We start from the raw sequence: 12,369 nt of genomic DNA, 5'->3' as shown, positions 1-12,369 counted from the left end.
CTTTGCCTTTCAGAACGGATACACTCCCCTGCATCAGGCAGCACAGCAGGGAAACACACACATCATCAATGTGCTGCTGCAGTACGGAGCCAAACCCAACGCTACCACTGTGGTACGCAAAACACACACACACACACACACACACACACACACACACACACACACACACACACACACACACACACACACTGACACACACACACACACACTCTCACACACACACACACACAGACACACACACTGACACACACACACACACACTCACACACACACACACACACACACACACACACACACACACACACACACACACACACTCACACTGACACACACACACACACACACACTCACACACACACACACACACTCACTGACACACACACACACACACACACACACACACACACACACACACACACACACACACACACACACACACACACACACACACACACACTCACACTGACACACACACACACACACACACACACACACACACACACACACACACACACACACACACACACACACTCACACACACACACACACTCACACTGACACACACACACACACACACACACACACACACACACACACACACACACACACACACACACACACACACACACACACACACACACACACACACACACACACACACACACACACACACACACACACACACACACACACACACACACACACACACACACACACACACACACACACACACACAACACTAACACACACACACACACACACACACACACACACACACACACACACACACACACACACACACACACACACACGTATAATGATCTGTTTTCCTGTGCAGAATGGCAACACAGCTCTGGGAATTGCTCGCAGGCTGGGTTATATCTCTGTGGTGGACACACTGAGGGTTGTCACTGAAGAGATCATTACCACCACCACGGTATGTCACACACACCTGCACGTTTCTTAGAGCCTGTCAGAGCTGTGATAGGGCGATAGGTCGGATACACCTTGGACAGGTGGCAGAGAGATAAAACTGTCAGGTGTGGATTTGAACTGCTGGAGGAAAACAGAGAAACCTCCACAGACCTGCAGGGTCAAGTTAGGACCCTTCTGTCCTTTATGAGCCTATAAAGCTACCACGACACTAACCTCCCTCTATATGTTACATTTAGAAATTCAGATAACCTTTTAGTCTTCATAAAAATAATGCTTTTCTTTATCTGTCCATTATAACACATCACTTTGGCATAATAATACAACACTGGCTGAGGTGCCGCATATGTGAGAACACAACAGTAAAAAAGATACGTGCCATTACGTCAGTACAAATCTCTATTTTCTTAAAATGATTACACGGTTGAATTAAGACTTCTGTAAAATTGTTTCAACAAAGCTAACTGCTCTGTATTAAACTGTATTATCTGGCTTTACCTGATACACTTACTGTCGTAATTTTAACGGGGTCTGTTTGCTCTGCTCTGGCAGACGGTGACGGAGAAACACAAGCTGAATGTGCCAGAGACCATGACTGAGGTCCTCGATGTGTCCGATGAAGAGGGTAAGTCATGTTGCAGCTACAGCGTGAAACTGCAGCCCACTCCCTCTCTGTGGTCCTGCAGCCATGTGCTCATTTATCATACATTTAAGTTAGTTGGCATCTTTAGCCACTGCACACCAGCTGTAACATTTAGCAGCTAAAGTGATGGATACTGTTGAGATCAGACGAGAACGCTGGACCTTTCTGTTCGTCCCTCTTTGTGGCTTCAAATGATTTTGACCATTTTCACCATCAACCAACCCTAAGAATCAGCCTGTGACTGTGCTGTTTACCTACAGCGTGGAAAACCATTGATGATGATGTTATGTCAGACGACTCCATGGATGATGAAGGTAGTAGCATGATGGTGTGCAGGTTTGCTGTAGGAGTGAAGGCGTGGTGAATAAGCCTGTGCTGTACTAACTCGTCTATGATGCCACATGAAGTCGTTCGTGTGTTACTGAGAGAATAACACGAGTGTTCACTGTGTGCACTCTTTGCCAGTGTTTAGAAAACGTTTGTCTTTCCGAGTTCAAGTGGAAAACCATTAACAGCCGTTTCATGTCCGTGTGTTGGCTACAGACTTGAACTAATTATGTACCTGTTAGTGGGTGAGATTTACCAGGGAGCACGTGAACATCTCGTCCTCAGAGTGGATGTGTTACGAGCAGGAATGGACGGAGCATCTCTGAATTGCAGTTTGTTTGCAGTGTTCCCGGCTGCAGTGCTCAGTATGCATCAAAACTGCTTCATGGACGTGACAGTGGTGAGCCAGCAGCTGTAGCTACATACACAATGTACACACCAGAGTGGAATCGGTATCAGTACAATTAAACTGTTCCTTTAAGCCCTTAACTCAGTCTCCTGCTGCTGTGCCTGGTTGTGTTCTGCAGGAGAAAAGCAGAACAAAAGTGTGTTATGTCTTTGAAGCTTATTTCTATGAACACTTGAGGAGATATGGACTAGATCAGCTCAGCTCAAGACTCGCGTACATACCAGAGTCATTTCTAACAATCTTTGGTGGATTTATAAAACTATATCGTCACATAATTTGAGGGAATGAATTAAGGAAACGTCAGATTTTCTTACATTCATCTTCACCTTAAAGGAAATATGCTGAAAACTCACTGAATCACGTTTATTTTCTTGCATCTTCTGCAGGTAGCCAGTTTACATTTGGCACCAGAGCGTCTCTGTCTAACTGCAGTATGTCTTTTAGCATAAAGCTTCCTGCCGTACCTGCTCCAGAGTCAGAGCTGCAACATTAGCTGACACCATCATTAGCTTACACTGCTCTGGGAATGTGGAGAGAGTAAGAGACTGTTGTTAGTGCCCATCCCATGCCAACAAAGAAGTTGTTCAACGCTTGGATAATGTTGGCCAGTAGCTTGCATGAATTTGGAAAGATGCTGTATATTAAAAAATAACAATAATATTGATTTATCTTTTTGTGCACCAACATTTGAAACCAGACTTATTCTAAAGGTAAAGTATGAATTAAAAACTGTTTCAGTAACGCTGGCACAGCTGTAGCTCGTTACCAATGGGAACATCAGTGGTTTGATTCCTGGCTCCTCCAGCTCACAAACATCGAAACATGTAAAACATGTACAAATAACGTGCTCTGTGAATGTGTGTGCACATGGGTGAAATATGCTCCAATCCCTGTTAGAATACATGAACACAGAGAAGTCAGAGGGTTGACTCCACTGCTCCCCTGCATACAGTCAGGGTGAACAGGTATCCTGCAGCCAACACCCATGCTGAACCCTGCTGTGCAGTAGTGCAACAGTAATAGTGCTAAATCGCAGTTGTGCAGTTAACACAAGCCTTACAGTTGGTTTGCACAGTCCTTAATCAAAGCATGAGAATACAGTAGAACATAGAGATCCTGTAGCGAGGAGCTAAATGTGAAGTACACATCAGGATTTTGCAGCCACTAAACTGTGAAAGGTTTTAATAATGGATGAATAATGGATGCATTTATATAGCGCTGTACAATTCCACTATTCATTCACTCTCACGTTCACACACTGGTGGAGGCAGCTACAGGTGTAGCCCCAGCTGCCCTGGGGCAGACTGACAGAAGCGAGGCTGCCATATCGCACCATCGGCCCCTCTGGCCATCACCAGGAGGCGGTAGGTGAAGTGTCTTGCCCAAGGACACAACGACCGAGGCAGACAGAGCTGGGGATCAAACCGGCAACCTACCGGTTCTCTTAACTAGAGACACAAAACTGACAACACGTTGAGTTTTCCTGTACAGGCAGACGGAGCAGCCAAGTAAACACTGGCTTCACTAAACACATTTGATTTGTTAGTTTACCTTTAAAAAGGGAAGCGTGTTAATGAAGTATGACTGTGACTAAACGGCTACCTCAGAAATAAGGCTGACAGGGAACCTTTGGCTGTTTGAAAACAGAGATTTCTTTTCTGTGATAAACAGATTTATTACTCTGTCTTTATTGTTCACGAGCCACATCAATGTCTATTTTCCACTTTCAGCTTTTAAAGTAACTGGATGTGATGTTTCCACATGAGAATATCAAAACCAAAACAAGCAGAGCACAAGTATAGATTTGTTGACTTGTTTACATCATCCCAAATATTTCTAACAGTGTTCCAACATCAAGCTGCATCATTGTGTTTTCTCATCAGTGGTTGGTTATAGTTGTGGGTTTTTTCATTGATAATTTCATTTCTCTGCTTGCTCAAGGTGACGACACAATGACAGGCGACGGAGGGGAGTATCTGAGGGCTGAGGATCTCCGGGAGCTGGGAGATGACTCCCTGCCAGGACAGTACCTGGATGGGATGAACTACCTGCGCTTCAGCCTGGAGGGAGGACGAACTGACAGGTGCATCATACTCTGCCAAAGTTAATAAGCAACACAGAGAGCCTGACAAACTCACTGTGAGACGTATTTCTGGGTGAAATGATTCATGCACAGTTGTTCCATATGCTCTCTATACAGTTTTACAAGCTGGAGCTCATGCAGCTGTTTTAATTACGCAGTCTCTTCCCTTTTATGACATTTGATGTAACCTACTTATGCGTTTCCTCCCTTCCCACCCTTTTTACTCACATTTGCTCTGTCCCATTCAGTGTATGCACTTGTGCAAATCTGGGCAAACAACTAACTGTGTATGTTTTGTGTCTGTTTGCAACCTCTCCTCTTCATACCTCATGGTTGGTCTGCCTTTTCACATCTACATAGTCGAATGCAAAGGTATGTGCTGACTCCGTCCACATATCTGGACTTTTAAGTCTTCAGCACCACTGAATAACCTGTGTGACAGTGTCTGCATTCACTTTGAAGCCCATCTATTTAAATAGAATTTAAATGAGTAGATATGCGTCTATTTATTTCAGCCAAAGTTTTGGGGTTGCAGAGCTTTGCTGCTGCTAACAGTGTGCTCTTAGGAATGAAAATGTCCTCTGACACTGAGGAAAATAACACAAAACATTTCTGAGAAATTGTCCCAGAATTCAGAGGATTGATGTTACCTTCCTGTTCAGATACAACCTGACCTTTAGCAGTTTTTTAAAGAACAGATTACAGCCAGAGACCTAACGTCAGCAGGAGCATATCTGCTGATTTAAGCATCTGGTTATACCCTGATTTATATGCCTGATTTTCCATGGTCCTGTGTTCCCAGAGTCCTGCGTTTAAGGAACCCTGTTTCTGAGTAACTCTGCTGCAGCTCATTCATCCTCCTATTGCGTTTGGATGCATAGCTCAAACCCAGGTCGCTTTAAGCAGATGAAGAGCTTCATATTCCTGTTAGGTGCTTTATAAAGCTGGGAGAGCACTGATGACTACAGCTGGTACACCAGAATCTCATTTCCATTACAACCATAGGAATGTTGGAATGGTGGAACCCTGGAAAATTAGGAACCACATGTGCACGTGTTTGTAAATGCTCCCTGCAGCTTGGCTCGGCCTTCCAGCCGTATGTCATAAGCAGATCAGATACTTTGGCTTTGGCTGCTGCGTTTGTGTGTCTAGCAGTGCTGCTGTCATGGTGCTCATGTTAAACCAACACTTTAGGTACATGTGGCAGTTTTAGCATTTGAACATACTATTAACCACCTAATTACTGGACATGGATCCCGACTAGAACAGAAGGTGTTGTTTAATTTCCTGCCGTGCTGTGTTGATATCATGAGCTTCACTGGTTTCATAGCTTGTATTTTTTCTGTGCTTCAGTTCAGACAGGTCCTTCACGCCCACTCACCACAGCTACTACTCTTCTAAACATGAAGGCATGATGGAGGAGATGCTCACCAGTCACCAGGTACGCTGCATCATCACACAGATCACTAATTGGGTGCATTTTTAAAACAGTGGGACGATGTTAACCTAAATGTTAGGAATTACAACTTATGACACTCGAGTGAAATGACGTTCGTGTTGGGTGGCTGTGGCTCAGGAGGTGCAGTTTACCACTCTGAAGGCGTTTGATCCTCAGCTACTTTAGTCTGCACATCAATCTGTGAGTCAGATGTTGTGTGAGGACGTTCAGCACTTGGATGAATGTGTGTGTGATTGGCTGAATGAAACTTGTGGTAAAAAAGCACTTTGAGTTCCCAGTTAGAGCAGAGGAGTTCTGTGTAAGCACCAGTGCATTTACCCAGCCTGGAGGCGGTGTTGCCTCGCAGCCATCTAACCGGGGCCTTTCTGTGTGGAGTTTGCATGTTGTGTCTTCGTGGGTTCTCTCGGGTACTCCGGCTTCCTCCCACACTCCAAAGACATGCAGTTAGTGGGGTCAGGTTCACTGGTGATTCTATGCTGCTCATATGTGAGTACGACAAAGACGAGGATGGATCAATGGAAGAAGGGCCGAGTGAGCCTTCTGTTTGTCAGACTTAACACTTAGAGCCCATCTGAGCTCTCAGGATTCAGTAGAGCTGCAACCCCACCTGACCCACTCCTCCACCCACTGTTCTGCTGTTTTGTATGGGATTATATTTCTGTCAAATTCAGGAGCAAGTATATCTAGCCATGATCATCTTAATGCCCTGGATGACATTATTGTTTAGCTGGTCTCTGATAAGATCTTTGTTTCATTCCAGGTTTCATCACTTGCCAGGGAGGCTGAGAGGGATTCATACCGGTTGAGCTGGGGCACAGAGAACCTGGACAACGTGGCTTTGTCCTCCAGCCCTGTCCATTCAGGGTAAGCACAGTAACACTGAAGGAAAGTCCTGCCAGCAATGGGTGAAGATGTAAACAGCATTTACACTTCCAGAGTTCTGTGAATAAACAGTTTTCTGTGGATCTTTGCAGATGGAAATGCTGCTGAGCGCCATACACGCTCCTGTTTTTGCATTTTTCCTTCTGCTGGTTTTTTTCTCCCTCTCTGATTTCTTCTGCCTGACTTGTGATTCCTCTCTGTCTGTTGTGGTTGTTGTTTTAGCCACTCCTCTCCGTGCCATGATCATGGAGACCACAGCAGGTGACCTTCTGCACCTTGGTTGCACCTCATTCCCCTTTTCAACTTCATCACTGTCCTTCTCCGCTCACAGTGTGCTCTCCCAATGGAGAGGTGTATGTGTTGCACCGTCCTCGACAGACAACGTCTCGTATCTATTTCTGTATTCTCAGGCTGAGCATAAATTAAACATAAACTCTCTAAATAAGTTCCCAAAGTTGACATCTCCTCGTGGAGAGGTCACATGACACTGCAAGTTCAGGAAAACGAGGTTTAGACAGCGTTGAAGGTTGAGGACATGTTTGTTGACTTCATGCGGTGTCTCGTGAATTGTGCATTTCCACTAACATGCCATGTCACTTATGTGGAATACGTTGGCGTATTATTATACTTCACTGTATGGGATGGAGACTATTAGAATAAACTATTACAGTTTACTCTAATCTTGTCTTCTAACATTAGTTTAACAGCTGTTTTCAAGTCTGTTGTTGGGTTTTTCTAACCTGGTTGTTTGTTTAACTGAAGCTGAGCCAAGAACTTAAGAACTGTCTTTAGTGTCATATCGTCATTTCATCACAGTCAGTCTCAACCCGCTGCGATGTGTGGTCCATACGCATACTTGTCACTTTGCATGGAGAGTGAAGGTCAAACCTGAATGCAGAGGAGCTCTCGTCCATTCAGTGTTGAGAAAACAGAAACCAAAGGTTGAGCGTACGTTAGCTACCATGCTACAGTCATAGAGCTGTCCATCCCATGATAATAAGTAGTCAGTGTTGTTGTAATTATAGTCTTTATGGTTGTTGTAACAAAATCTAACTTTGCCTTAAAGTGCAGCTATCCTTTTTTGTAGCATCTCTATTTGAAAATTCAACCTAATGAAGAAAATGCATTGTTTCCCAGTTCTGTACATGCACACGTAATGGTCTGCTGTTTCCACAAGCATAGATTAGCTAATGTTAGCTGATGTGAGCTAGCTTAAGTTTACTGTTACTTGTCTGCAATAACTGACATCGCTGAATCAGTTCACTAAAGTTGTGACTATGCTATAGTTGTGCTATTGTTGCTACACGGTCTGAGATGAATAAGTTCACTTGGAATATTTAAAAAAGTCTCATAGTCTCATAGTTCTCATGTATCGTGCTGCAGTTTCTTCAGTCCTTGTCTTAACGGTGCCTTCTTCATTTTGAAATACGTAGTTAACGACTTGACTGTTGCTTGTGTTCAAAAACTCGAGCAAGTAAACAACTTTGGTCCTTTGTGTAAGTGTGCGCACTCAGTGAAATCAAACAGTCTGAAGCTTTGCTGTCTGCTTTCTCACCACTTAATGGAGTTGAATTGAATTAGACTGAATTGGATAATATTGGTGTATGTCTCATTTGTGCCTGTATCTCCTGCTCCCTCTCAGCTTCCTGGTCAGCTTCATGGTAGATGCCAGGGGCGGAGCCATGCGTGGTTGTCGACACAATGGCCTCCGCATCATCATCCCGCCCAGGAAGTGCAGTGCCCCAACAAGAGTGACGTGCCGACTGGTGAAGAGGCACCGTCTGGCCACCATGCCCCCGATGGTTGAGGGGGAGGGTCTGGCCAGCAGGCTCATTGAGGTGGGACCCTCTGGAGCCCAGTTCCTTGGGTAAGACAGGAATAATGATTGTAGACGCTTGTGGTTGTATGGGGGTTAACAGTTAAAGTCAGTTATATAGCACCAAATGCCAACAACATACATATGATATAATATTGTTTGCTAGTATCTTGGAAGTATTTTGCAAAGTCTTGAGTATTTTATGGCAATAGGTTTCCAAGAGAGATGATTAAAACAGCTCTCAGAACAGCAGGACAAAAGTGCTTCTTTTCTTCGAACATCTATCCTGTTATTAATTTGTATCCCTTATAGATGCAAAGGTTACAAAGTGCTGCCCTTTTTCTTTCAGATTAATTTCCCCAGCCTCTGCCTGACTCGAGCTGTTTCTGTATTTGCTCTCGCTTCCTCCCAGTGCCAGCGATCTGCCAGCATGGCCTGTTTACTTTCATAACAGCTGCAGTGCGACTCTTTCTAACCTTTCTCCCTAACACTTGATGAAACAGCTTTTCTTATTAACTCCAACTGCAGTGTCTTGCACCATGATTGGTTTGATATGTGGAATGAAACTCTGCCCTCTACTGGTAATGTTTGAGATGATCACAGTTGTAGATTTGCTGCAGATTTTACTGTGATGTGAAATGTTTCTGCAGCTCTGCAGTGAAACTAGCCCCACACTGCCATAATGATGAGCTGTGTCACTGTTTAGCAAACAATGAGATCATTTTAGCAAAACTGAACCCAAGGATCAAACGTCTTTGTATACATATTTCATTTGAATAAAAATGTATGCAAAATAATAGTCTAACAGATCAAAACTTGATCAAAACTAAAGGACTTCTTCAGTGACCAACACAGTGTGATAGAAGGCGTGTTATGAAAATGTAAAGAACTCCAGAGTCAGTCTTCTTTATTATGAAAAGAATGACTTGAGTTTAGGAAAAATATCGAATTAAGCACAACTTTGGGGTAAAATGTTGAATGTTTTTATCTGTCATTTGTTCGTGATGCTCTATTGGACTTCCTAAATGTGCAGCTAAAAAAAAAATCAGCGCAGGCTTTCAAACCAACCCAAACATTGTGTGTGCTCTTTCTTCCTCACTGCTGCGTGCGGATGCTCGGTCAATCACACAGTAAACTTCACCTCCCCAGTGCCCCTCCACCTCTAAATGAGGGAGAGAGTTTGGTTACCAGAATCCTCCAGCTTGGTCCACCGGGGACCAGATTTCTTGGGTAGGGTGGAAACCAGTCTGTGGTTGTGCATATGAAACAATCCATGGATGCCAGTCCCATTTCTTTTTCATCGTGCTGTCATGTTTGTGCTAACGCTGCATAATCCACCTCATTTAGTGTTTATGCCTTCCAGCCACTGCTTGTCACTTCTCTCCTTCCTGCTTTGCTGTTTCCCTTTTCTTTCTTCTCATTCTTCTGTTTCATGACTGGGGGCAGATTTTTCTCTCACATATGTGTGAAATTTAAATGGTTGTGTGGCCTGTAAGTCAAAGGGAACCAGGAGAATCTGAGCGCATGCTTCAGTGATCAGCTCTGTATGATTTTGGTTTTTATTTAGAGTTCATAAAAAATCACATGATGTTGGTATGTTGATGTTTTCACCAGACATGAAGCCTTTCCACTATATATTTTAAATTGATGTGTTTCTCCTGCCTTTTGTCAGGGTGGTCAAAGTAAATAACATCAACAGTATTTAGAGTGAAAAATAAACAGGCAGGCACCGTCAGGCCAAGTAACCATATAAATATCACATAAAACTATCAGCACTTCAGCTTTTATGTCTGTGTTTGTCCCGATGTGGCCTCAGCCTGCAGGACGCTTCTTGTAGATATACGTTGTAACTAGTTTGTGATTATGCTCATCAGGTAAGTGTCAGAGTGACATTTTCTAACTTAAGTATTGAAAATGGACAATACACTGATTATAAATCAACTTGAAAATACTGTTGTGATTCAAGTGAATCCACCTAAGATTTGCTCGTGCAGATGCATTTATCCAGCACAGCTCTACATGTTTATCTGAGATGGTCTTTATCACCACGTTTGACCTGTCAACACATCAGTCTAATGTCTAGAGAAAGAATGAAACCTAAATTTAAGTTACATAGCAGTGAAGTCAGACCAAGAGGAGCGATACACCCTCTGCATGTTTGCACAGGTACAGTCGGGTTCATATCCAGATACAAAGAAGATGAACAGTCAAAGAACAGGAGACTTACCTCACTACATGCACAAATGCACTCTGCACACATCATGTACTTAGTTTTACTTGGACTTACCCAACGTGTCCTGTTCCTCCAGTCCTGTCATTGTGGAGATCCCTCACTTCGCTGCCCTCCGAGGGAAGGAGCGGGAGCTGGTGATTCTGAGGAGCGAAACAGGAGAGAGCTGGAAGGAGCATCACTGCGAACACACTCAAGAGGAGCTCAACCAGATACTCAATGGCATGGACGAGGGTCAGTCTCCGATACTAGCTGATGACACCGCGGTGTCAAACGATAATGGCCTGATGACGTCTTTTCTGTCCCACCTTCTCCAGAACTGGAAACTCCTGAAGAGCTGGAGAGGAAACGCATTTGCCGTATCATCACCAGAGATTTCCCACAATACTTTGCTGTGGTGTCACGCATCAAGCAAGACAGTAATCTGATTGGTCCTGAAGGAGGCATCCTCAGCAGCACTGTTGTACCACAAGTTCAGGCAGTTTTTCCTGAGGGGGCGCTCACCAAGAGGATCAGGGTTGGACTGCAGGTAAACGGAGAGGAGCACTGATATCATCTGTGGTTACCTTTTATATATGCAGTCTCTGTTTTTGCTGTCGTTATGTTGTTCTTAATATTCAAAACGTTAGTTTTAAACCATGCAGACATAAAAAAGACTCGACCTTCTTAAGTTGCTGTGATTCATGTGTCTGTGATCATCGATGTCTTTACTAAGTGGAATCAAAAGAGGTGGATTAAAGCACACGTGTTAAAGCACACGTGTTAAAGCACACGTGTTAAAGCACATGTGTTGTCTGCTGTGTACCTCATAGCCGGGCTTTCCTCTTTGTCTCGCAGGCCCAGCCAGTGAGCATAGATGTCGTAAGGAAGATCCTGGGGAATAAGGCCAGCTTCAGTCCCATTGTCACTCTGGAGCCCCGCAGGAGAAAATTTCATAAACCCATCACCATGACGATCCCTGTCCCCAAGAGCAACTCCGACCCGGTCCTCAACGGTTTTGGAGGGGACACACCCACCTTACGATTGCTTTGTAGCATCACCGGTTAGAGAACCTGTAGAAAAGTTCACACAAATCTTAATGGATTAAGCTGAGACGCGTCTTCTAACATTTCATGTCCACGTGCAGGTGGAACAACGCCAGCCCAGTGGGAGGATATAACAGGAACTACTCCGTTAACTTTTATTAATGACTGTGTGTCCTTTACCACCAATGTGTCTGCCAGGTAAAATAACTAGCTGAACCAAATATCTGTTCACTGACATGTCTAAGTTGTAGCAGTCAGCCACAGACATCAGCTCGCTCCTAACCTTCTTCTGATTTCTAGGTTCTGGCTCATAGACTGTCGCCAAGTCCAGGAATCGGTCAACTTCTCCACTCAGGTGTATCGTGAAATCATCTGTGTCCCTTACATGGCCAAGTTTGTAATCTTTGCCAAGACCCACGACCCCATTGAGGCCCGATTGCGCTGCTTTTGCATGACTGATGACAAGATTGATAAAACACTGGAGCAGCAGGAGAACTTCACCGAGGTGGCACGCAGCCGAGATGTAGAGGTGAGAAAGGAGAGCAGGGGGAGCTCTAACACC

The 12,369-nt window shown here is 44.2% G+C and overlaps 1 protein-coding gene across 1 annotated transcript in view; it reads left to right on the top strand.

Annotated features, from left to right (window-relative positions):
• LOC116328974 (ankyrin-2-like) overlaps positions 1–12,369 on the top strand; it is an 86,073-nt gene that overhangs the window by 41,910 nt on the left and 31,794 nt on the right. Inside the window, exons 22-37 of the mRNA XM_039608771.1 lie at positions 14–112; positions 839–937; positions 1,486–1,558; positions 1,837–1,890; positions 4,254–4,395; positions 4,756–4,767; positions 5,749–5,836; positions 6,615–6,718; positions 6,959–6,997; positions 8,379–8,603; positions 9,684–9,782; positions 10,862–11,016; positions 11,100–11,311; positions 11,620–11,824; positions 11,909–12,005; positions 12,108–12,336. Of these exons, the coding sequence (XP_039464705.1) occupies positions 14–112; positions 839–937; positions 1,486–1,558; positions 1,837–1,890; positions 4,254–4,395; positions 4,756–4,767; positions 5,749–5,836; positions 6,615–6,718; positions 6,959–6,997; positions 8,379–8,603; positions 9,684–9,782; positions 10,862–11,016; positions 11,100–11,311; positions 11,620–11,824; positions 11,909–12,005; positions 12,108–12,336 (1,932 nt within the window). The remainder of the gene's footprint in view (positions 1–13; positions 113–838; positions 938–1,485; positions 1,559–1,836; positions 1,891–4,253; positions 4,396–4,755; positions 4,768–5,748; positions 5,837–6,614; positions 6,719–6,958; positions 6,998–8,378; positions 8,604–9,683; positions 9,783–10,861; positions 11,017–11,099; positions 11,312–11,619; positions 11,825–11,908; positions 12,006–12,107; positions 12,337–12,369) is intronic.

Source organism: Oreochromis aureus, linkage group 3 (genome assembly GCF_013358895.1).
Source record: "Oreochromis aureus strain Israel breed Guangdong linkage group 3, ZZ_aureus, whole genome shotgun sequence".
NCBI lineage: Eukaryota > Metazoa > Chordata > Actinopteri > Cichliformes > Cichlidae > Oreochromis > Oreochromis aureus.
The sequence above is the reverse complement of the archived record's forward strand: the minus strand, read 5'-3'. Positions and strand labels throughout refer to the sequence as shown.